Below are 24,756 nucleotides of genomic sequence, written 5' to 3'. Positions count from 1 at the left end.
AACCACCCAATATCGTGTCCAATCCTTAACCGTAACCGCGTTATGGTAGGTGTAAGGAAAATGAGTAAAAAAACAAAATTCTGAGAAAACGATCGATTTCTGAGATTCCTGTAAAACCCGCACACAAAATAAGTACATTTTGGAAAGAGCAGACTAAATCCTACAATATGCCACCTATCCCATCAACATAGTCGCATTTTCCAGCGACCAACAAGCTTTGAAACATTAGACACACTCAGAATTGAAATGGTGCCAAAGTTTTCAATCGACATTTTCAAAAATAACCGTATGAGCTACAATCGGGCAAATCTATCAAAAACTGGCCCATTTCACTAGCTTTCAGATGATCCAACAACAAATCGTATTGGGCTTCAAGTTCATCAGTAATTCTGGCTTTTGTTTGAAGCAGTGTAAAAATCTGCATTCGTTCAAAAAGGAAAACCAGCGAAGAGTCGCACTTTTCTGTTTTAAATTTTCTTTTTCACGTAAGCATGTTGCTTTCTTTGTTTAAGAAAATGATACTTTTATATCAAAATAATAGTTTTAACATTATATTAAGTAAAAAACACAAGAGATAACAATAAGTAGAAATAAAAGAAGCATTACTTTCCCGTTCTTTTCACAAAGGAAAAATCAGTAATAAAACAGTTACACTAACATGAATGAGTACATTTAAACAATCTTCAAAATTTACGATAGATGCTGAAATCGGTCGCTGTCACACCTGATACATGCCCTTACCTTTTTACGAACGGAAAAAACCGTTGCTCTAAGTGAAATTTCATTTCTTAGTTTCTCTAATGTTCCATCAAGCCGGTTCCTCAATTCCTGCAAACTGGTTACTTCTGCTATGTAAACTTCTTGCTTTAAGAATCCCCAAACAAAAACGTTCACTGGAGTCAAGTCTGGTGGTCTAAGTGGCCAAGGAAAGAAAACCGTACGACCAACCCATTGGGGATACTGTTCAGTCGGAAAATCCCGAATGGCATTTGAAGAATGTGAAGGGGCTCCATCATGTTGGAAAATGATTTCCGCTCGCTCCGAACCAGGAAAGGGGGCAGGATCACGGTTCTGCCGATGTTGAGGAATATGTGCTGGACCGAATAGTGGAAAACCCAAGTGTGACTCCACGCAGAATTGCTAGGGTACGTAGACTTTCACAAAGTAAAGTTATGAAAACATTGCACCAAAACAAGTATCAGCCTTACCGTTTCACACCGGTACAAGAATTGCGTAATTCAGATTTGGAAAAGCGGGTAACAACTTGCAGATGGCTGCAATCCCGTGACATTGACGAACACCATTTTCTAAAAAAAAAAAAAATACTGTGGACAGATGAGTCGTTGTTCACTAGAGGGGGCATCGTAAATTTGCATAACTGGAGCAAGTATGCTAAACATAATCCCTTTTTTCAACCCGAAGCTCATCGTTCCAGAGTCGATTCAGCTTATATGTTTGGTTTAGCGTAATCGGAGATCATTTGATTGTTTGTATGTATTTCGCAGTAGCCTAACAGGAAACCCATTTTTAGAGTTCATTGAACATCATTTACCTGTCTTACATGATACTATTCCTGTTTCAGAGAGAGCGGAAATCATTTACCACCACGATGTAGACCCTACACATTCTTCAAATGCCATTCGGGATTTTCGGACTGAACAGTATTCCCAATAGGTTGATAGTGCGGTCTTCATTCCTTGGCCACCTAGATCACCTGACTTGATTCCAGTGAACTTCTTTGTTTAGGGATTCTTAAAACAAGAAGTTTACAAAGCAGAAGTAGCCAGTTTCAGGAATCGGCTTGATGGAACAGGAGTGAAACTAAGAAATGAAATTTCACTTAGAGCAACGGCTGTTTCCGTTCGCAAAAAGGCAAGGGCATGTGTCAGGTGTGGCGGCGACTGATTTCAGCATCTATCGTAAATTTTGAAGATTGTTTAAATGTACTCATTGATGTTAGTGTAACTGTTTTATTACTGATTTTTCCTTTGTGAAAAGAACGGGAAAGTAATGCTTCTTTTATTTCTACTTATTGTTATCTCTTGTGTTTTTTACTTAATATAATGTTAAAACTATTATTTTGATATAAAAGTATCATTTTCTTAAACAAAGAAAGCAACATACTTACGTGAAAAAGAAAATTTAAAACAGAAAAGTGCGACTCTTCGCTGGTTTTCCTTTTTCAACGACTGCAGATTTTTACACTGTTTCAAACAAAAGCCAGAATTTCTGCTGAACTTGAAGCCCAATACGATTTGTTGTTGTATCATCTGAAAGCTAGTAAAATGGGTCAGTTTTTGATTCATTTCCTTGATTATAGCTCATATGGTTATTTTTGAAAATGTTGATTTAAAACTTTGACACTATTTCAATTCTGAGTGTGTCTAATGTTTCACAGCTTGTAGCTCGCTGTAAAATGCGACTATCTTGATGGGAAAAGTGGCATTTTGTAGGATTTAGTCTGTTCTTTTCAAATACAGTATGTACTTCAAAAAATCAGTAATCCAACGTCAGAAAGCACAAATATTGCAAAATATTGCAGACACGTGTTTCGGTGTTACAAGGAACACCTTTTTCAATGCAAAGAAATGTGAGCTTCTGGATGAAAAGTCATCCGAGAAAACCATCTTTTCTCGGATGCCTTTTCATCCAGAAGCTCACATTTCTTTGCATTGAAAAAGGTGTTCCTTGTAACACCGAAACACGTGTCTGCAATATTTTGCAATATTTGTGCTTTCTGACGTTGGATTACTGATTTTTTGAATTTTCAGCACAAAGGTATTTATTCGTTATACAGTATGTACTTATTTTGTGTGTGGGTTCTACAGGAATCTCAGAAATCGATCGTTTTCTCAGATTTTTTTTTACTCATTTTTCTTATATCTACCATAACTCGGTTACGGTTAAGGATTGGACACGATAATGGGTGGTTCTATGCTCCACTTAAGCTATTCTATCACCCCCTTTCGTATGGCAGATTCGATCAAACTCACCCTGTATTTTTTATCTTCTGTTCTTGTCTCTCACCTTGAAGTGAGTAGTCATTCGCACACATATTCTTTGAATGTTGGTATTAATAAAATTGGAAAGTGGCTAAGTCTAACTTAATTTTATACGTGTCCAGTTCTAACTTGGAATTGTAAACTGTAATTTTTATTTGAATGAAGCAGAAATTGATCCATGATAAAAAGTCATAGATTTTATGATGTGATACATAAAATTTTCTATGAAATTGAGTGAGTGTATCATATAGTCAGCTACCAATATATGGCGCCAGTTATTTTGCAAAAAATAAGCAATAGTTAGTAGAGTCAGTTGGGGGAAAGGGAAACACAATTTCAGTGTTTCAGCTTTAGATGCTCTCCTTTCGTTTGGATGAATTGAGAAATAAATTTTTGTGCATTGTCCATGCACTCCATCTGTGAGAGTAACTAAGTCTGAAGAATTTGGTTTTATGACTATTAATGAACTCATGTTTGTGTTTTTACCTCAGCGTGTTTCCTTTTACCCCAGAGACTAGGGGATCGATGAAAACATCCCATTTATTTCTCTATGATTTTGATGTAGGTAGACGATTGCACTATACGTAATAAGTTTAAAAGTTTCAAAAGATGTACACCACCAGTTCTCAATCCATAATCCGTAGATGACATGCGATTCACTGAACTCTCCAAATGTTACCTGAAATCATTTAAAAAGAGAAATCGTACAAAACGTTTAACTACACGTTAAATTTATGAAAAACACACTCAACAGTGTAATTTACTACAAAATTTAATCTTCCAAAAGAATAGGAAGAAGAAGAAACTCAGTTGTGTCCATTTACCATAGAGTACATCTTTCATGGGACAAATTTAAACACCTGAAATGCATACAAAAATAGCTGGGAAGGTGAAACTCATAAAAAAATGCGCCTTCCACATGACAAGCAAAACTAGTTGGAAGGTGAAACTCATAAAAAATGCTTTTAAAAGCCTTCCACATGACAAAAAAACTAGTTGAAACCTTTCACTTCGCAACTGTACACCTGCTGTTGGGGAAAAGGTAAGATCACAAAACTTTAAAAAAAAAAATTTTTATTTCATTTTCATGCAATAATATCACCTTTGCAGTTATTTGGAAACACGAGGAACTCTTAGTTATGTTGCCTAATCTAAGCGTAATAGCAGTCTAATATCAAAAATTACCAAAGGGGGATAGTTTGTTTCCATCCTACCAAAATTCTAGGGGGGGGGGCAGATGTTGGTCTTTCTTTTTTTCCCCATCATTAGTTGAGTTAATTTAGCTGAAAATGTGGAAAACATATTTTAGTGCTACAATAGAAATTGAAATATGCAACTTGATGCAAATAATACTGTGCTTTGTCTTATTAGGAATTTCTAAAACGAGAATTTAGTGGCGAAAACATTATGTTTTGGATTGCGTGCAAGCAGTACAGTAAATTGACAGACAGGTATCAGGTAAGACACTTTAAATATGGATATACCGTAACAAATAACAAATTTGTATTCATGTACATAGTAAAACTATTTCCCCCTTCTTATTTTACATCATACATAAGAAAGAACAAACTTGTATATGATGTAACTTATTTATTTTCAATTCATTGTTCAGGAAAATGAGCTATTTTAATGTGTATTATTACTTGATGTGCGGTTACATAAAGCTCGCAGTGGAATAGTTATTCAAGTATAGTTGAAGTCCGTTACAACGACTATAAAGGACCCTCAAATTTTTTTCGTTGCAACGGAAATTTCTCTGCAATGAAATTCAAAGATGTAACAGCAATTAATAGGGAACATTTATTTCTCTGAAACGACTACTTCGTTGTACTGGTATTCGCCGTAATGACATTTTACTATAATGTTGTTTCTGTTTCAAAGAAAGCTTATTTTTGGTGAAACGGGTGTAATGTCAGAAGTTCCATTCGTTGTTATGAGAAAAAATATACAACCTGGGAATAACTTCTTTGCTCTTTTGATGTCTTTTTATGGTTGCCTTGTGTATGTCATCTTGATGGAACAGCTTGTATAATCTGAAGAGGTTTTATTAATTTATCATTGCTGAATCATTGTGAAAAATGTAACTGAAAGTGTAATACTATACATGCAAAGAACGAAACGACTTTCGCAAATATAAACTAAAGAGCACAATATGTGAAAGACTGGTCCACTCTCTTTTTCGTATAGCCTCGATGTCATTACATGAAAAGTTGTACATTTTTTTGCCTTAACAAATTTGGGTTTATCTAAGTACCATGTTTAACTTTTCATTTGAATAAGCAATTTAGGTTAACAAAAAAATCCAAAAATACTGAAATAAGGTATTTTAAGAGTCATAATGTTTCATGAAGAAAAAAAGAAGCTCTCTTTTAAAATTTTACGCCTCCATTGTTTGATTCTGATTCCGCTTTTTTAGAATTAAAAAAATCCCATTCTCAAATGAATATAAAACATTGCATATAGTAGGTAAATTATGCCATAAAGAACCATCTAGGGACAAGAACTGAATTTTCATAAAAAGTGAGATACGATTCTGTACTTAGCACGGCAAAATAGACATGAGTGAGAAAAAACTCCTGTGCCGAAAAGAAAAGAGAGCAAAGATCTAACTATAGGTATTATTACTCATAAATAAGCAGATAGTAATTTGAAATTCTGAAAAGAATGACATTGTTTAAAATTTCAAGCCTCTATCAACTCATGCATGATAATCATCATTTGGCAGTGCGTGAAGAAGTAGGAAAGTTAATTGCGTCAGTGCAAACGATGCACCCAACTATGCGCAAATTTATTTTGTTGCTAATTATTTTCAGCAATGTTTTTTTCTTTGCAGACCATAGCTTCTACTCCGCACGCAAACATTTTTTTTCTTTTCTGACAGATCTTAAAATGAATAAATATATCATAAATTATTTTCTTAAATTTAATTTATTTCTGTTTTGAGTATGCTACAAATCTTCAATTAGGTGATCTCGAGTTATTTAAAACTTGGGTTGAGAAAAAAGGTTTCGAATCCACAAAGTCAGTAAGCACTGAGAGTGCAAAATTCGCTGATACATAAACTGATACAAAAAAGTATATTAATGTTCAAAAATGCCAAACATATAATTTTAATTTTTTTTTTGTCTAGATGAATACAAAAAGATTTTTGAATTTGCTTGACCATCAAAATAATTTAAAATTGCACATAGTAATTAAACAATAAATACTAATAAATGCCATGGTTAAACCATAAAAATCATGATTCTAAACTGCACATTCCCCTTTGAGTGCATTTAGCTGAGACAGCGTTAAATTTTCACAGCAAAATGTGAGACTTTTCAAACTTATTAATAAAGGCTATTTATCCTTGTCTGTGCTACATTTGTTAAGCATAATTGCTGCATAGAGAGAATGTTTTTCCCAACGGTTGAAGATGACTCAGTTTAAATAGCTTTATTCTCGCAACAATAATTGCTTCCTTTGATACTTAATGCAGCTGCTTCAAACATTAGTTAACGAAATAGGTATCCTACAGCCTCTGAATTAAAATTTATTATGTCATTGTTTACGAACGCGTAGCTCTTAATTCAAGTGTCACTTAGTTTTAAGCTTGTTGACAGTTAATGACATCACCAGTTTTCTGTTAAACGACAAATTTGTCATCTTCATCAGAGCTTCAAAATTTAGAACAAAAGTAAACTTTGATAAGTAAATTAAAAGGTATTTTTGCAAATAAAAAAACTCTTATTAAACTATTATTTATGCAAAAGATATCACTATTGACTTGCCTGTGAACTGGAAAAATACCCAAGCATGTTAATTCTTCGTAAGGTCTCTTAGAAGAGAATATTACCCTACTTTTTGTGCCTCTGGTTTGTCTGTGAGAGATAAAATTTATGGATATTTGCGTATAAGAGTTAATTTTGATTTCAAATTCGTTATTTTAGCTATATTATCTCTATCAACTCATCATTTCAAGATGTTGTGAAGACAAAATTTAGATGGGTGTTAAATTTCTATCGCCGAAATTAAAGATGCTTAAGTTTTTCAGAAACTCGGTATCTTTTAATACATGAAAGAAACAAACACATCTTTTGCAAGCCTTTTTGGAGATTTATTAACAACTAAGAATATAATTCAGGTCGTCAAATAGAATTAACTCTTTTGTTCAGCTTTCTTTTTTTTTTAATTTTTTTTAAAGATTCTAGCTCGTAAAAGGAAAAACTATGCTATTGATATAGAGAGGCTAACGAGCAATATTCCTAATTAATTCATCAAAGTTTTAACCAATCGAATTTTTTTAATAATACTTTGAGATTTTAATTAGAAGGTTTGCTCTCCATAAGATTCAGTTCAGGTTTGAAATGTTATGAATTTTCGAGTTTACGGAACACATTAAGAAATTAATCAGCACCTGTAATGAACAAAACATTTTGACCCAAATCTCCTTGTTTATTTATTTTAAAAACAAGGAAAAGTAAATACGAATTATGCAGCTAACATTTTATTTCCTAGGCGTTCACATAATAACCAGCAACAAAAACTCCCTTGTTCAGGTTTTATGCATGCGCCCTGCGTGCAAAAGAGACATGTTGAATTATTTCAGATAATCAAACATCGTAGGAGCAACTCCTATGAAATGTGTTTTTTTCTTTTCTTTTCTTCCTTTTTTTTTTCCTGATTATTGTTTAGGGGAGTTTCTTAAAATAAATTTAAACATGATAATACACGCAAAAAAAATCTGTTCAACCAAAATGTTGAATTTCTAGTAAAAAAAAAGAAGTAAGGCTTTTTCTGATGAAAATTAAGGAAGATTAAAAAAAAACATTTTCTCATTAAGTTTTGGTTCTCAGATATTTTTTTACGAATTCTAATTTTTTTCATAGAAATATTTTTCTCCCACAGATGATCAGATTAGCCAAAGATATTTACGACCTTCACCTACGTCCAGGTGCTCCCGAAGCAGTTAATATCAACAGCAAGACTCGGCAGTATGTACTTAGCAACTTGTCCAATCCACCAAGTGATCTTTTCCATCAAGCAGAAAGAGAAGTAAAATAATTAAATTATACAAGATACATGAATTCATAAATATTTATATAACTCATTCATAACGTTATTCCCTTTTTTGTAACATTGTAGACGGCCGCATAATAGTAGACGGCCGATTAGCAAGTACGCTATTCAGTTTTTAAATAACTCAAAATTCTGGAACTAAATCTTGTTCTCAAAAGGCACCAAGAAAATTCCAATTTAAATTTTCTCTCTAACTGTCAAAAGTTATTAATCATTTTAAAGGTAATTTCTCATAAAATGCTCATATATCATCAGTATTTTTTAAAAGTATGCATCATTTTATGTACATATTCTACTTAATAATATGGACCGTTTTAATTTCTTGAAATCCTGGGGAAACAACTCTTTAAAATTTCAGAATCGGGTTCAAAATTACTTATTTCCAACTTGAAAATTTTAATAGTGCCATGAATGAATTTACGCTCAAATATATTTGTCTGGAATTCATTCAATTTCAAGAACATTATCGATCAAAAAACTAAGAAAAATTTAAAAAAATACTTTTTATGCAAAAGCAAAATATGCGCAGAAAATTAACAATTTGCACAGGAAAATAAAGTAATAAGAAAATAAAAATGTAAATAGAGGGTTGCCCAATTCCCCCCAAGAGCAATGACACATCCTGTTACCCAAGATCAAGACCCCCAAAATGCTATTTAAAATCCACTAAAATTGCCGTCTAAAAATTTCAGTGGCTCAATTCGTGCCATGGCTCCACCCCCTTTTCTGCATCCCTAGTAAATATAACAACTACCAAAAGTGCACAATGATCAATCGTTAAACTGCACTGAATCACAAAGTAAAGTAGCGTACACTAAAATTCAAAATAAAACGTACTATATTACATACTAAAATATTTCTAAGCAATAAAATAAAAATTTTAAATTCGAGGGTGTTGTTAACAGAGAGGCGTTGTTGGACACATAATGTTTCATACGGTTTTTCTGGTCAAATATGGTCGCGTGAGAAACCTGTTTTACGATCTTATTTAAATGCATACAGTTGGTCGCGTATTATGAATAAATGTGTTGAAAACAACTATTTATTGAAATGCATTGAGATCCTTATCAACTTTCTTGACATCAGACCTTGTATATAAAGTTATTTCCTTATTGCGGATGATTTGCCTAAAATTCAAACTTTTCCGAGTTTCGAAACTTCACTAAATAAAACCTCAAATTAAAACTGAAGCAAATGCAATACTTTTATAAAAATTAAACGAAATTTCATTGGCATCTAGAAACGAAAGAAAAGGGTTTCGTCGGTCTTGGTTACGTTTTACCTCAAAGTAGATTTTAAGTATCAGTGCATGCCTTTACAAAAAATGATCACACGGTCTTACACAGGAACATCATTAAACAAACAGATGAAGTGATCATCGTTCATGAGAAATGTTGAAAAAGAAGTGTGAGTATTTACGCGTTTTTCAAGAGTTACAGAAGATTGTTGTATCTTCTAATCTAAAGTAATCAAAAATAACTTTATCAAATGTATTTATGATATGTTCAACACAACATAACTACATTGGTAGTTATTTCACTTCATTTGCACACACATTTATATTTTCTTACTACACAAAAAGCATTTGCTTATTAATTTGTATATATTTTTTATTTTAGAAAAATTTCACACGCATTTCATTAACCTCACAAAGACGAACAATTTTTCTGGAAGTCCTTGCTCTTTTTACAATTTTCATATACCGATAATGAAAACTTCTGTTGATCAAATGAAAGTTACATATTTTCAACGATAATTCATAATTTTATTGAGACCCCCTGATACGTATTTCTTCGTAAGTATTTCAGCGTTTAATGCAAATAAATGTATAAAATGTTTACGTCTCTGTAAACATTTAACAAGTATTTTTATATACAATATTTTCAACACAATAATAAATATACTAAGGTAAAAATAAAGAAGCACCAAATAAAGCCAATCCAAGAGTTATGGCCTAATATCTCGCTCATTTATAATTCAATTGACTTCATGTTTTGTACATTCATCAATAACTCATTTAAATTCAGAAAAAAAATCATTCGATCTGAAAATTTAAGTTTAACTGAATATTAGGTAAACTCTAAAACATAATCAAAAATTACATTTTGAATTGAATGGAAAGGAGAAAGATCTTCGTCATTTTTGAGGCATTTATAATTCATTATTCTGTTTTTAGTCACTCCTGCAAACAGTTCATGCACATATGTTGCAACATAGAATCACATCTTCCATCCGATCCTTCATTGTCTTAATAGGGACACCGGAGTCCTAATCAAACTTATCATTGTCTTATTAAGCAACAGTCTACTTTTCTATGGTTACCAAATTACAGGAAATAATGACGGTACACAGCGACATTTTTCTTTATTTTCTTTTTAATTGGTCAACTCTTGTTATCAAGACTTTTGGAGGCATCTAAACCTTTCGCACTCTGCACGTCATTAGACACGACAACAACAACAATTGGTCAACTACATAAATCAAAATTTATAAAACAATTAGCAACTTTTTTAGACAAGTAAACTTCAGTGAACTACGAAAAAACAAAATTTACTAATTTACTATGAAATAAGATCGGGAAATTCTGACAACTGCTTTGTAATAACTGTTTCTTCACTTTTGCATGTCGATAAACTTTTTAATAATGCTCTATCATCAGTTAAGTTCTCTGATGTGAAATCACGATTTAGCAAATGCTAAATCGTCTGCTATACTACATAGAAAACGAAGGGGGCAAGCCTTACATGGAGCAGCCAATCTTATTGAAAAAGAGAGTAAAAATATTGTTGGGTAATGGAGGAAAACAGGTGCCACTTTCTTACAAAGCGTCTATGATTCAATATTTTACAAAATGTGATTTTTTAAGTTCCTGTGTTTGAATTCGGTTTATCAAAAATGAATAGTTAATTTGGCGTTTTTTTAAAGGTGTTTTGGTAGAATTAGGTAATATTTACTTAATTTACACTTTTTTGCTTAAAATCTGAGAACTACTACTCTAATGTGAGAATCAGTATAGTCTGTAGAAACTTTCGAATGTAATAATCTGATTAGCATTCGCTTTTCTTTTGAATTGATATTCTCGAAACTCTCTCTCTTTTTCTGTTTTTTTTTTTCTCTTTCTCTCTCTCTTTTAACAACTATTATGTAAAAATATGGGTTTGAAAGTTAAAATTCCTAATACAACGAATTTTCACTATCCATATGAATTTTGCGCATTTAAACTCTGTACTAATTATAACTTTAAAACATTCTTTTTTTATTATTAAGCTCTTTATAATTTATTTGCACTGAAAAATATAATTTAATACTTTCACTTTTTTAGTATAACTGGGGTTTAGTATAACGTACTAAATATATAATTTATTTACAGTACACTGAAACACTGTTCTATAGTTTCCGAACAAATACCCCGCTTAGGAAAAATTCCGTTATGTAACGTGAAAAAAAAGTAATCATTTTGATTTCTAACTTTCAATAACTTCAGTAAGTTTGTTTGTTCAAATCTGATAACCTATCGGTTGATCGCAGATTTTGAAAGAAAATGCTAAAACTGAAACGTCGCATACTTTCTGAATCTCGACTCTTCATCTTTATTTTTTCCTCCTATTCGTCTTGTTTTGAGGTTTATTAAAAGAAAAAAAAAGAGTAAATAAGAGATTTAAAAATCTTTAGCAGTATAGAATGGAAAGTCTTTGAAGTCACTTTAATCAAAGAAAAGATCTGAGAAACATTCTCCTCAAAAATAAATTCTTATTCCTAGAATAAAATTTATTTCTTTTCTCAAAGGAATCTTCTTACCACGATAAAAACTATTCTTAAGTATATTCAAAATAACGGGATTTTTAAAAAGAGGAATTGATGTGCATAAAATTGCAGTTTTTAAAGTTTGGAATGTAGTTTTGTATTATAAATAATGTATCGCAGATGATAATAATTTCATATGTTAGCAGCTCATTTACGTTTTAACAAGGCAAAGAAAAGAAATAAATATAATATATGCGTGCTTTATTAAGCCTTCGAGATTCCTAAAAGTAATGACATTTGTTTTGTTTTTTATTTATTTATTTATTTATTTTTTTTTTTTTTTTGCTTTTTATTTTTGTAGTTTTTTTTCTTATCAGGTTTTAGTTATTAAAATTAGTGCGTTATGACATAAAGATGATATGACTGCATTCAATTTTTAAAAATATTAAATTTTTATAAACTTTAAAGCCGGGATTTCAAGGGTTTACACCAGTTTTCTGTAAAAAACAAGTTTTTTTTTTGGCAAAAACGTTTCCTGGATCGCTACAAACTCCATGAATGCCGATTTTACGCTGTAGTAAAAAACATTTTTATCCTACAGTGTAAAACTATGCTAGGCTTCTTTATTAGGTTTTCTCCTTCAGCTTAGTCATGGCCTCTCCGGATTGACTGAACCCCAATCAAGGGCGAAATGCGGTCGTTGGATATTCTAGCTTCAAAGGAATTGCCTCCGTCTTAACTTCCGTCATGTTTGCTTTAGGAGCTATCTTTATAAATCAGGAAGTTCCTAGCTATTACTATATACATCTTCAAGTTTTCACTGAAAGTTCCTGGATTATTCCAGAAACATGATTGGTTTTGATTGGGATAAGTTCTGGATTTTTCAGAAAGATTCCAGGTTAATTTCAAGATGGTTACAAGAAGGAATCTTTCAGCGGAAAAACTTCCTGGTTTCTGCCAGATGTGTTATTGGCAAAAACTAGGCTTATCAACTGCCCATCATTTTACAGGAACGTTTCGGTTTTTTTTTTTTTTTTTTTTTTTTTTTTTTTTTTTTTTTTTTTAACAGTGTGAATTATTGTCTGAAAAACAGAAGAATAATTTTCTAACACACTAATTCGCAAAATATTATTTTCAAGTTACAACACGATCTACAATGTTTTGCGATTATGAACGGAGAATCTTGAATCTATTCTCTTTTTTCCTCTTTAATTCATACATTTTTTCAACCTAAGGTTTATTTTTTCGTTTCAGGTTTTCACACTCATGAAATTTGATTGTTATCAGAGATTCTTAAAATCTGATTTATTCGTGGAGTGTTTGACTGCAGAAAAATTGGGAAAGCCTCTTCCGTGCAATAATGTAGAAGGTTCCAAAAGTCCATCCGGAACTCGCTTTCGAAGTAAAAGTCGAGACAGGCATCGAATACATCCAAAGAAAGCCAATTCTACAAATTACGGCAGTAGTAATAACAAATTGAACGCAATTAGTGATGATGGTAATTCAACTACAAGAAGATCTTTCTTATCTTGTAAAAAAGGTATACTATTTTGAGTATTATTAACCACTCAGTGTTACGTACAGAATTGTTTTTTTTTTTTTTTTTTTAATTCTTACAATGTCAAAAGTTTTTTATATCTAGAGCTCATAAGAGTACGGTTGTTGCCCCGAAAAACATGATTGAAAAAAATGTGAAAATAAATTCAGGATAAAATGGATTTAGCATTGTAGAAAATAGGGGAAATATATATATATATATATATATATATATATATATATATATATATATATATATATATATATATATATATATATATATATATATATATATATATATATATATATATATATATATATAAGCAATTGAATTTTTATTATATTGAATTTGAACATTTTTTATTTTTCTAAATTCAAAATTCTAATGTTGAAAAATCAAAACAGTAAAAATCTTAAAATCTTTGCTTTTGGGGCCATTCCACGGAAAAGCGTACTTTTTGGCCAGTACGTGACATCAAATATATTTCATTAAAATTAATAATTTGAAACGGAACTTCAGAACTTTTTATTGCTTACGAAATCACAGAAGCATGAGTGATTTCTTAAGATGATACGGGGGTTTCAATTTTTTTAAAGTAATTTTCAATGAATTTCTTTAAAATTTTCAGTATAGTTACATGATGCTAATACCAACTCAAATATAAAATTTGATAGAATTATTTTAAAATTTAATCTTTTTTAATTTCAATTTTGATTTTGTAATGTTTTTGTCATATTATTTTGTCATTATTTTGTCTCCTTGCGAATGAAATTTCATCAAAATTATAAAATGCTACTAGCTAAATATGATACGTAAAACAACCGAAAATAGAATGTTGGAATTACTTTTTGAAAATTTTATGGTAAAGATAAATAATGGGAAAAAAAAGCCAAAAACTAGACATTTTCGGTAAAATATGTTCAGATTTCAATAAAATATAGCAAATATACTCCACAAAACTACCTATACAGAACAATCTTTCACAACAAAATGTTAACAATCCACTTAAATACTTGCCATAAAATTTTCAGCAAATTTAAATAATTCGTTTTCAAGGAACAGTTTAAATTTTTAATTATGTCCAAAACTAGGTTTTGAGAAACTCAACATTTTCTGTTTTACTATTGCAAATTTCAATATTGAATAAACAATTTTATTTTTAATACAAATTCAAAACAAATAAGGTCTTATGCTTCACTTGAAATGCTATTAGTATTAAAAATTAAAATATTATATGCAATTTTATATGCATTTTTTAGTAAAAAAAAGAGGCGTGGCTCCCACAAAAAGTGTCATAACTTCGCCAGTTTTCCACCGATTCAATTCTTTTTTTGTTTAAACGGTTCAGCTAAAGGTCTAGTTTTTAGAAATATAATGAATGAGAAACCGTTTGTTTGACCAATTTTTAGTCATCTGAAAAGCCCCTTATCGCCAAGCAAAGAAGTTGTTCATTATCTTTTAAAATTATAATTTTTTATTGAAATATATTAGCTGTTACGTGAGGGACAAATTGGTGGCATTTCCGTGGACTAGCACTTTACCTGCCATCTTCCATCTTTTCCTTAGAAAGTTAGTATTTTATGGAATTGGTCATTATTGTGGTCTTTAACTGTTTTCATGCGTTCAATCCTCTAAAAATATGTCAAGGAGGGTTTTTACGCTTTGAGAAAAACTCCAGCACTGTCTTTGCTATGAGTAATCAATACAGTAACGACTGTAAGTAAATTAAAATGACGGATTTGCAAAAAAAGAAAAATAAATTTTAGTATCGTGCCATATTTATTTACCAACATACTATATTACCCTCATTTCATGTTGTATTTTAAATTTCAGATATCAATACAGTTTGGAATAGATTACAGCAAAGAATGGATGATCAAAGAGGCACTGAGTTGCAATGTGATATTCCCGAATTTTTACGGTGTCCCCAAGAATCAAGTTCAGTCATTTGAAAAGCTCACTATCACGAAAAAAAATTATCACATGAAATGAAACTATACACGTTTAAAATACCACTAAGAAGTGACGTTACAAAACATTTGTCATAATTTATCAGTGTTAATCTTCGTGTTGAACACTTTAGAAAAAGTTTTATGAAACTCTTTATGTATCATTTCCTGCCAACATGTGACAGAAGAAGAAAAGAGAGAAATGACATAGCATAATACTGGAAATGAGTACCATAAAATGTCCCATTTAAGTAGTAATTTTTTAAAAAATTTTACCAGGGCATTATAAAAGTTGTGCTACAACGGCATTTACAGGATTTCTTGTGTTGTTTAAATTTTATTTGGACTACTGATGTATCTGTGAAATGAACTCCTCATATTTTACTTTCTGAAACGTTCAACTACTTTATTTCAAACGCATATAATTTCATGTATAACTTTGCTTAAAATAAGCGTTCAGTATTTTTAGTGCAATTTTATTTCACTTTTTTTTTCTCTGCATACGTGTAAAGGCATTATTTCACTTTTCAAACAAAAAACATTCAATAGTCTTTGCGAATTGATACATTTGTTTAAATGTAAAAGTCAACAATAGATACTAAAAATGAATTTCTCTGTAATTTAAAAAATTAGGTGTGGGTCTCATTGATCTATTTAACACATTGACTGCGTCGTCGACAGCCTATATATGGACTCCCTGCGCTAAGCTAATTATTTGAACCAATTTCTAGGAAAACAGTTTTATTGGACCTTTTCATGAATAATACAGCATGGAAAACAAATTCTATATTATTTTTTAAAGAAATTTTCCACGCTGTGATATTTTTCAAAGCAAGGGACAACACATAAGGTAGGTTTGGGCGCACATGTTTTGCATTGATAACGCGATTCTTTTCGAATGTTCAGAGAATGGCAGACGACGCATTTTCTTACATATACTTATATATGTAAGACATATTCTTACGTTTGCTCATTTTAAGTTTTTATTTACTTTCAGACTACAGCACAAAACACTCGCGCGCTATCTCATTTGATCGCGCGCACGCCTGCTTGCATCAGAAAATGTTTTCACAGCAAAGGCAGTAGTGACAACATCTTGTGTTCTCTTTTTGAACCTTATCTAAATGTTCGTCTATGCGCGGCAGAACAGCCAGGAAAGCCAATGGAATCCGTTGAAAAAATATAGCAACGTGTTGGCTGGAGGACGAGTTATCTCGTCCCTAGCGCATACAGCATAATTCTGGAGGACGAGTTATCTCGTCCCTAGCGCATACAGCATAATTCTGGAGGACGAGTTATCCCGTCCCTAGCAGTCAATGTGTTAAACGTAAAAGAATAACCTGCAGTCATCTAGCCGTATTCATGGTGATCAATAACTGAACTTGTTGATGTGGTCAGAGACGCTCCGAAAGTACTTTTTTGGAGTTTTAAAAATGGCGATTTTAAAATGCTGTCTCCAAATCGCCCGAATCGTGAGCCAAAATTAGTCGAATAAGAAAATTTTAGGGAGGTCACTGTGACCTACCATGACTCCAATTGGGGTGTCCCTGCATGTAATCGCACCAGTCTCACCATTTCATGCAAACCTTGAATTATACTGCTTCCATCATGGAACGTCAAGCTGTATTTTTTCTGTGCAATAATGGCTCCTTTTACTTCATGACCATAGAAAGTACAATTCTCGCATTCAACGAGAAGGCATTAAACACTGAATTAACCACAGTTTCAAATGTCATACATTCAGACACTTTCTTCAGAAAACCGACCTTTATCCTCCTGAATAGTCGGTGAAAACAGTAAATTTAATTAAGAGTTTTCTCAACACTTTTCACGTTATTTAATCCCTATGAGATCGCACTATCCATAAACGTACCAGTAGCAACAATCAAATGATAACAAAAATGTTTACTTTCATAAAAACTTTTTTTTTTTAACTACGCTCAGGGTCCTTAATGAGTAGTCACAAGAAATACCAAAAGTATTGGAGAAATAAATTGACTATTTAAATTTCCTTTTTTCTCCCTATTTGAAAAAAATACACTGAAAAACTTTTTTTACTAACTAATGAGTATATAAAGTACGTTGAATCGAATTTGAATTATTTGCATTATGATTATTATTTTAATGCAAATAAAATATTATTTAGAGTTATTATTCTTCAGAGCTTGGAAAGTGAATGGAAACATTCATTCAGCAAAAGAATCATTCGCAATTTTTTTCGCTCCTTGATAAATACTTTTAAAAAATACATTACTCGGCAACCTTTACTCCAAGCATCCATGTTCGATGCTGTAAGGAACTAAATATATAACTCATTAATTATATGGATCTGGTCTTTTTTTTTTCGAAGTTCTATACTATATTTTCTGCATCTCGTTGAATCAAGTGCAGTTTCTTTATTTTCTAACAATAATTTACAGGGTCTGTATAAAAAGTAATGAGACTGAGCTGTGTTCTAAGAATTTATTGCAGAAATTGATACTCACACCTTAAATTCTTCAAAATAAGACCTTTGGCCTAGCGCACACTTATCCCAGCGAGTCTTCTAAGCTTCGAAGGTTGCTTTGTAGGCTGCTTCCAAAATGTTCTTTAAAAGTCTTGTACTAGCGTTTTCACGGCATCCTGAGTTCCACGGTGATGCCCTTTTAGTGATATTTTCATCTTCGGGAATGGAAAGAAGTCTGCTGGAGCAAAATAGTGGCTGCAGGCGTAGAGATACCATTATTGACTAGGAGGTCTTGGAGGAGCATTTCTCAAGTTTTCAGCGATGATGCTATGAACTGTCATTTTATCAAGTCCAACTTCATCTACAATCATTCTCACACTCAACCGGCGGCAGTCCGAATTTAGCACAACACGTACTCGTTCCACATTTGCGTCCGTTCTGCTGTTTGACGGACAACCTGTTTGAGGTTCATCCTCGACGCTTTTCCAGCCATCTTTGAAACACTTGTGCCAACGAAACGCATGCGCCTTTGACAGACGATTATCTTCGAACTCTTGCTTACACATCTCTGAAGTATCTGAGGCCGATTTACCAAGTTCCACACAAAGCTTAAACTCGTAACGCTGCTCAAATGTTCTCTGCATTTTGGAGCTGGAACCAACGTTTGCAACAGAGGTGCAATATAACTACGATGCTGCCCAAACAAAGACTCCAAGGCGACTGCGAACCGGAGTGAGTCCCACCAGTAACCCCCACTACCGGCCTAACCAGTTTGTGAGACCTTGAGAGGTATAGTCGCAACAGAAAAAAATGAGTCTCATTACTTATTATACAGACCCTGTATATCGGAAAGAACTTTTATGAATGTTTTTTCAGTACATTTCCTTGCCTTCTATGTTAACTGAATATTTTGAAACGACTCTTCTAATCCTCATATAATAATTGTTAAAGTGACATCTGATTCAATACTTCTGAACACAAGTTATAGCATGCAAAATACCGACAGCTCTCTCATCACATCTAGCGACTGCAGTTTCGTCCTTGTTATGGACTGATCAATCTGGAATAGAGAATAACCGAACTGTAGGCAGATGTCATCTCATTGTCGCCAAGAGTGCCAACAAGCTGATAGCTAAAGTTATTTTAGCCACACCAGCGAGAGTCCACAGTCTTGATGCAGTTCAACTCGTAAATTGAAGGGAAAGCTTGGGTATTCAGCACAATGGTTACCGCCCTTAAACCAGGGCTAAGGCAAAACTACACGCAATATACCGACAGCCAGGTTACAGTTTGGATGAAACTGCAGTCTCTAGATGTAATGACCCTACTGTAGGTACATTGCATGTAATTCTCCCTTAGCCCTGATTTAATGGCGATAACTTACTGCTTAATTATCTATTGCTTTTCAAAGTGCTTGACGTTAAGTGCCATACTGAAGCGCCATGAGTATCAGTCACTCAGTTAACTCTAACTTGTATACAGAGTTGTATCCACTTCTGTCTTATATAACACTAGTGGTACCCGCACGGCTTTGCCCGTAGTTGAAAATTAAAAGGTCATTCGGTTCGCCTGTATATTGAATTTCTCGCCAATTGGTAATGGTCATTCGCTCTCCCATTCCACGTCATGATAATTTCGTAATTTATTCGTCCATCTTATGAAAATTTTGCTCCGGAAAATGTTCTTAAAATTAAAATAGAAGAAGACCCACATCGAATTTTCGAAAAATCGCTTCGAAGTGCACACCCCCATGCTACAAACTAACGTTGTGCCAAATTTCATAAAAATCGGCCGAACGATCTAGGCGCTATGTGGGTCACAGAGATCCAGACATCCAGACAGAGACTCTTTGAGCTTTATTATTAATAAAGATTGAGAAAAGATAAAATGGAGGGAGTGAAGACTTTCATTCGTGAAGGAAAGACCCCCAGATCACGTGATAGATTTTAATGCGTAGCATTGGAAGAAATCAGGTTTCTTTCGCTGGTCTCACGCAGAACCTGTCAATCATTCGTCGTTGTTGAGTCACGTGACTTGGGGTCTTTAGCCTGAACTTATCCTAAGCCAATAATTGGACTTGCTCCCTCCGTTTACTAATTCCTGCTCTAAGGTATATAATATCCCTCAAGTTAAAATCAAAGAGAATAGTGTGAATTTATGAAACCCTCAATTTAAAATCAAAGAGAATAGTGTGAATTTATGAAATGCTATAAGTATGCTGTAAATAATAGTAAATTTGCAGAAACTATTCCAATGTCTTAATGTCGATCATGTACGGATATATCAATCGAATCAAATTTTTCTTCTAACCAGTTCGAGCAGTTTTAAGTAGTTAATTGATTCCATATTTATTAGTGTTTGAGTAAATTTCTTCGACAATAGTGACGAAAAGGATTTTTAAATGTTGTAACATAATTGGAGTGTGAGAATAATTGTGCTGCATAATATCAGGTTCACGAAACGCAAGAAGGCATTTTCAACAACTAGGTGACTATTGTAAATTCTAACTCACGTAACATTAACAACACAAATAACATCTCAACAAACAACTTGGTAAAGAAGATTCGAATTGTGGAGTCAAAAACTCGAATTCAATTACATTAAATACACATTTCCTTTTAATTTCAAGGCAAATCAGTTCTGTAATTTTTAATGAATTAATACAGCTTGTTTCTGAATTCTGTTTAAGTCGTGTGAAAATTCATTACCATATTTGACATTCAATTTCTGATTACTGTTCTGCCACCTTCTGTATGGTTTCTGATTTTAAATATAGAAGAGTATCTCTTTTTACAACAGCCAAAAACCCGTCTTGAATGTTCTGATTCAAACAATTAATAGTCAAGTTTTAACCTTAGGGGGCAGATTCAACTCGATTGTGTTCGATTCGATCGAATTATACCTGTCAATAGCGTAGCAAGAAATTTCCTTCCGGGAGGGCAAAGGAAATTTCGGGCTGCACTGTTGATGGATATAAATGATCGTATTCGGTTCAATAGTAGGGGAGACCGGGGCTAGTATGCGAAGGGGTAAGTGTGCGAATGTTAAATAATTTTCTTGTTTTTGGTTTGACAGCTCTGAGTGAGCTGTCACGTAACCACGTTAGATGCCTCGCTACTTTCAGTCCTATTTTCAGTGAAATCTGCCAAACCAAAACGTGTTGCACAAGAGAAAGTCGTTTTTTCGCAGTGTTAAGTATTTTTTTTATCCATAGTTATTTTCTTATAAAACATATAATAGCAGAGTAATTTACCAAAACTTATTCATATTGAATAGCCCATGTTTCTACGCAACAAATGACGTCTTATTCGGATTAGTATGACTTGATATCAATACGGCGACTTGGGGCAAGTGTGCGAATTCGCATACTTGCCCCAAGAAAAGTTTTTAGAGTCAAAGCATTAATTGAAATTTAAATTCTGTAAATTCTCAGTTTCAATGAAATGATTGCATAGGTTACACTATTCTTGAGCTTATCATTTCTTATATACATGCCTATACAATAGCCAACGTACGTGCTCTTTTTTCAGGAAGTGCGAAATTACAATAGAAAACCAACAACGGGAAAACCCCAACAGATGTAATTCTGCATGTATGGTGCATTCTCTAGTGGGTAGATGACAGCTGAAATGTTTCCAGATTCCTTAAAGTATTTTGCTAAAAACACTAGATGTTCAAAGAAAAACCTCTGATTCTCTTACTAGACATTTACGACTCCCACGTCAATAGAAGGGCTTGATTTTTGTAAGGAAACTACTACATTACTAAAAATAATAATAACACTAATCTCTTTCCCGCCGCATTCCAAGTTACTGCCTTTTGATAAGAATCTACATGACTCATTAAAAAAAAAATGTGTTAATTCCACCTGTGATTCTTGGATGATGAATAATCCAGGGAAGCCAATGACGATTTACGACGTACCAACGGTGGTGGTGGTAACAGCTGCTTTTCCACAAGAAGCAAGCCCCATAAATATTAGGAATGGTTTCAAAAGAACTGGTGTGCTTCCCTGCAATTTAAACATTTTTCAGGACTGACATCATGCCAAGTTATATCACTGATCGGTCAGGCTCCCAATCTCCTGGATCTGGAAAGAAATAAAACTGGATGTACCTATCCTAGAGCAGATTCAGTTGCTACTTCATTGAATGATTCAGATTTAGAGGTTGTTACTGAAGATAGTTCTATGTCTCAGCCAAACCCACAAACGCCTCTGAGCATTACTCCAGATCATAATTGACCTTATCCTAAAGCTGGAGAGGGTCGGATCAAAAAAGAATGGAAACGGAAGAGGTCTACAGCAATACTCTTTAATACTCCAGTCAAAAAGGCTCTTCAGGAAGAAAGAATCTTAGCAGAAAAACGTAAATTATCACAAAAAGTCCTCAAAACACACAACAAATCTTTGAATCCAAGAAAAATGGAATTTAAACCTAAAAGAAACATAAAAAAGAAAAACGGATGCAAATAAAATAATTTCAAATAATGTTTGCATTTTTCAACATTTACTTCTAAAATCAGTTAAACCTTTTATATGGTGTAACGTACCTAATTTTAAAGCACTGACTTATAATACTAATTTCTCTTTTTTTTCATTCATTGGTAAGTTTTACTTGCTTATTTAAAGCATCCTTGAGGCTTTATGTGAAATTTTCTGTGTCAATTATGAGTTTTTCTCAATTCGCAAACTTACCCCCATACGGCTTGCCAATTTACCCCATGACGGGGCAAATGTGCGAACTCTGCGAAGGTTCACAAAAAAAAAAAAAATAAATAAATAAATAAATAATAGATAAAGCGTAGTAGTGTCAAAACAAAAATACGAATTTATTGCTGATACCATATAGGTTATCCAAGCAATAATAGAAAAAGTTTCTACTTTATTTACAACCTTTAAAAAAATAAAGTTTAAAAAGTTCCCCAATTATCCCCGGTTTCCCCTACTCTGTTAGACTTCAATGTGCCCCTAAGAATACATCAATGAGCAATGGAGCGTTTTGTTGAGTATATCACGAATAATTCGTGCATATAATTCATAGCATTATACATTTCTTCCAAGAAAAATGTTTGACAGAGATGGTTTTAAAATATGTGATCATACGAGTTTCATCATATTTGTTTTCACTATAGATAAAATAAAATGAATTTTTAAAAAAATACTGTTGTCATAGCTGCCTCTATTAATTATTTTATTAAAATTAAACGTTTTGTATTTGACTCGTATCAATAATTTAATTTTGTAAACTAGTTAGAAACATGTTATGAATAATTCTAATTTAATGCCTAGTGTTCAAACGCAAATAGGGTACTTATTATTGTCATTTTTAATAAACATATACATTTAACTTCAGGTTGAAAAAATTTTACAAATATTTTTTTTTACTTAATATTACCGACAATATGTCGAAATAAACGCACGCCAACACTGTGTCGAATAAGTTGTTGATTTTAAAGCACAAATCCCGTTCCAGTATTTTTTGTTTTCTACATACTTTGTTTTTAAATTAAATTTAAATTAAATTTAATAAATCACATAGAAATTCATTTTAGTAACATACCGAGTACTAGAGCAGAACAGAGGAGTTAGCCAAGTTTAAATTCAGTGTTAATAATAAATTAAATGTTCTAGATAGCGAATACTTTTATATATCAGGAAAATATGAACTTCTTGTAAATGCAAAACATTTTACGAACATTTTCATTAAGAGAATAAAAAAAAACGTAGTAATACAAATAATTAATATTATTTTCAGGATTTTTTCTTAAGCAAGTTGTTTATTTTCAGCTAAAAATTTAGTTTTGGCACCGATTTTTAGTTTCTTAGTAAAAAAAAAAAAAAACTGATAATATTATTTTCAACTGCTTTATTACTTTTTGCTTGTTTTGGCAATGCCTGAAATGCTAAGTTCATATCTGACGAAACGAGATATGACCATGAATTGTAATTTATGCTATTAACGGATTTGCTTAAAACAACTACATTACTTGTGTATTTGCTTATAATAACAACAGAAATCGCAATTTCGGACACTGAATTTCAATTCCTTCGAATGAAACTCCAAATTTTGCCGAATAGAACTCCAAACTTCACCGAATGATGGAAATTTTGCTGATTAGAACTCCAAATTTTTCCGAATGATGATGATTTTACCGAATCGTCAGACACAATTTGCCGAATATGGAAATTTTTGGAAGGTCACCGTGACCTCCCATTGGGACACCCCTACTTGTCTCCTGTACAGGGTAAGAAACAAAGAGGGATTAACTTTCCTTAACTTGTAAATTAAGTTGAAATTATTAAATTTCACGGGCCATGCAGTTAAGAAAATCATGAAGAAATGATTACAGGATTTCAGGAAAATTCTTATATAACATTCGAGGGGTTCATACTTTTTTGAGTTTTTTTTCAATTTAAACCATATAAAAAGGATTCAATCTCACATATACCTCTATGTGTAGCAACACTCCTCGGTTATGTAATAAAATGTAAGCAGAAATTAAATATTAATGTACGATCCAGTTTTAAGTGATAATGATTGCTAGAAGGTCATCCCGCAAGTTGTACTGACTTAATGACAGTTTGGTTTTTATTAAAACTTATAGGAAAAGAACACAGTAACAATGTAACTCCCCTGAAAACTTAGTTTTAGCATCAGGTCTGTGCAAATGTATGACACATTTTACAAATATATGACGACATGAAGAAACTCACTCAAGTAAGTAATTAAGTACATAATAATTTGTTTAAACCGCATGAAAAGGATTTTATCTCAGGTATACCTATTTAATATTATGTGTAGCAATTCTTTGGGTATGCATTAAAAGGTAAGCAGAAATTAAAATAAATGTACGATCCAGGTTTAAGTAATAATGATTATCACAAGGTCATCCTGCAAGTTGTATTGGCTTTATGACAGTTTGATTTTTATTAAAACTTATAGGGGTTACAGTAACAAAGTAACACCCGAAAACTTAATTTTAGCATCCAGCAAGTCTGTGCAAATATATCGTCGGCAT

The 24,756-nt window shown here is 32.5% G+C and overlaps 1 protein-coding gene across 1 annotated transcript; it reads left to right on the top strand.

Moving 5' to 3' along the window:
• The first annotated feature begins 4,378 nt into the window (after positions 1 to 4,378).
• LOC129233702 (regulator of G-protein signaling 18-like) lies at positions 4,379 to 15,739 on the top strand. Its single transcript, XM_054867677.1, has 4 exons — positions 4,379 to 4,460; positions 7,890 to 8,036; positions 13,059 to 13,344; positions 15,175 to 15,739. Exons 1-4 carry the CDS (start codon positions 4,410 to 4,412, stop codon positions 15,291 to 15,293), a joined length of 603 nt encoding a protein of 200 aa, XP_054723652.1. The 5' UTR covers positions 4,379 to 4,409; the 3' UTR covers positions 15,294 to 15,739.
• Positions 15,740 to 24,756: the final 9,017 nt, after the last annotated feature.

The sequence above is a fragment of the Uloborus diversus genome, unplaced genomic scaffold, assembly GCF_026930045.1.
Source record: "Uloborus diversus isolate 005 unplaced genomic scaffold, Udiv.v.3.1 scaffold_636, whole genome shotgun sequence".
In the NCBI taxonomy this organism is placed as follows: domain Eukaryota; kingdom Metazoa; phylum Arthropoda; class Arachnida; order Araneae; family Uloboridae; genus Uloborus; species Uloborus diversus.
This window is presented reverse-complemented; position numbering and strand designations above follow the sequence as displayed.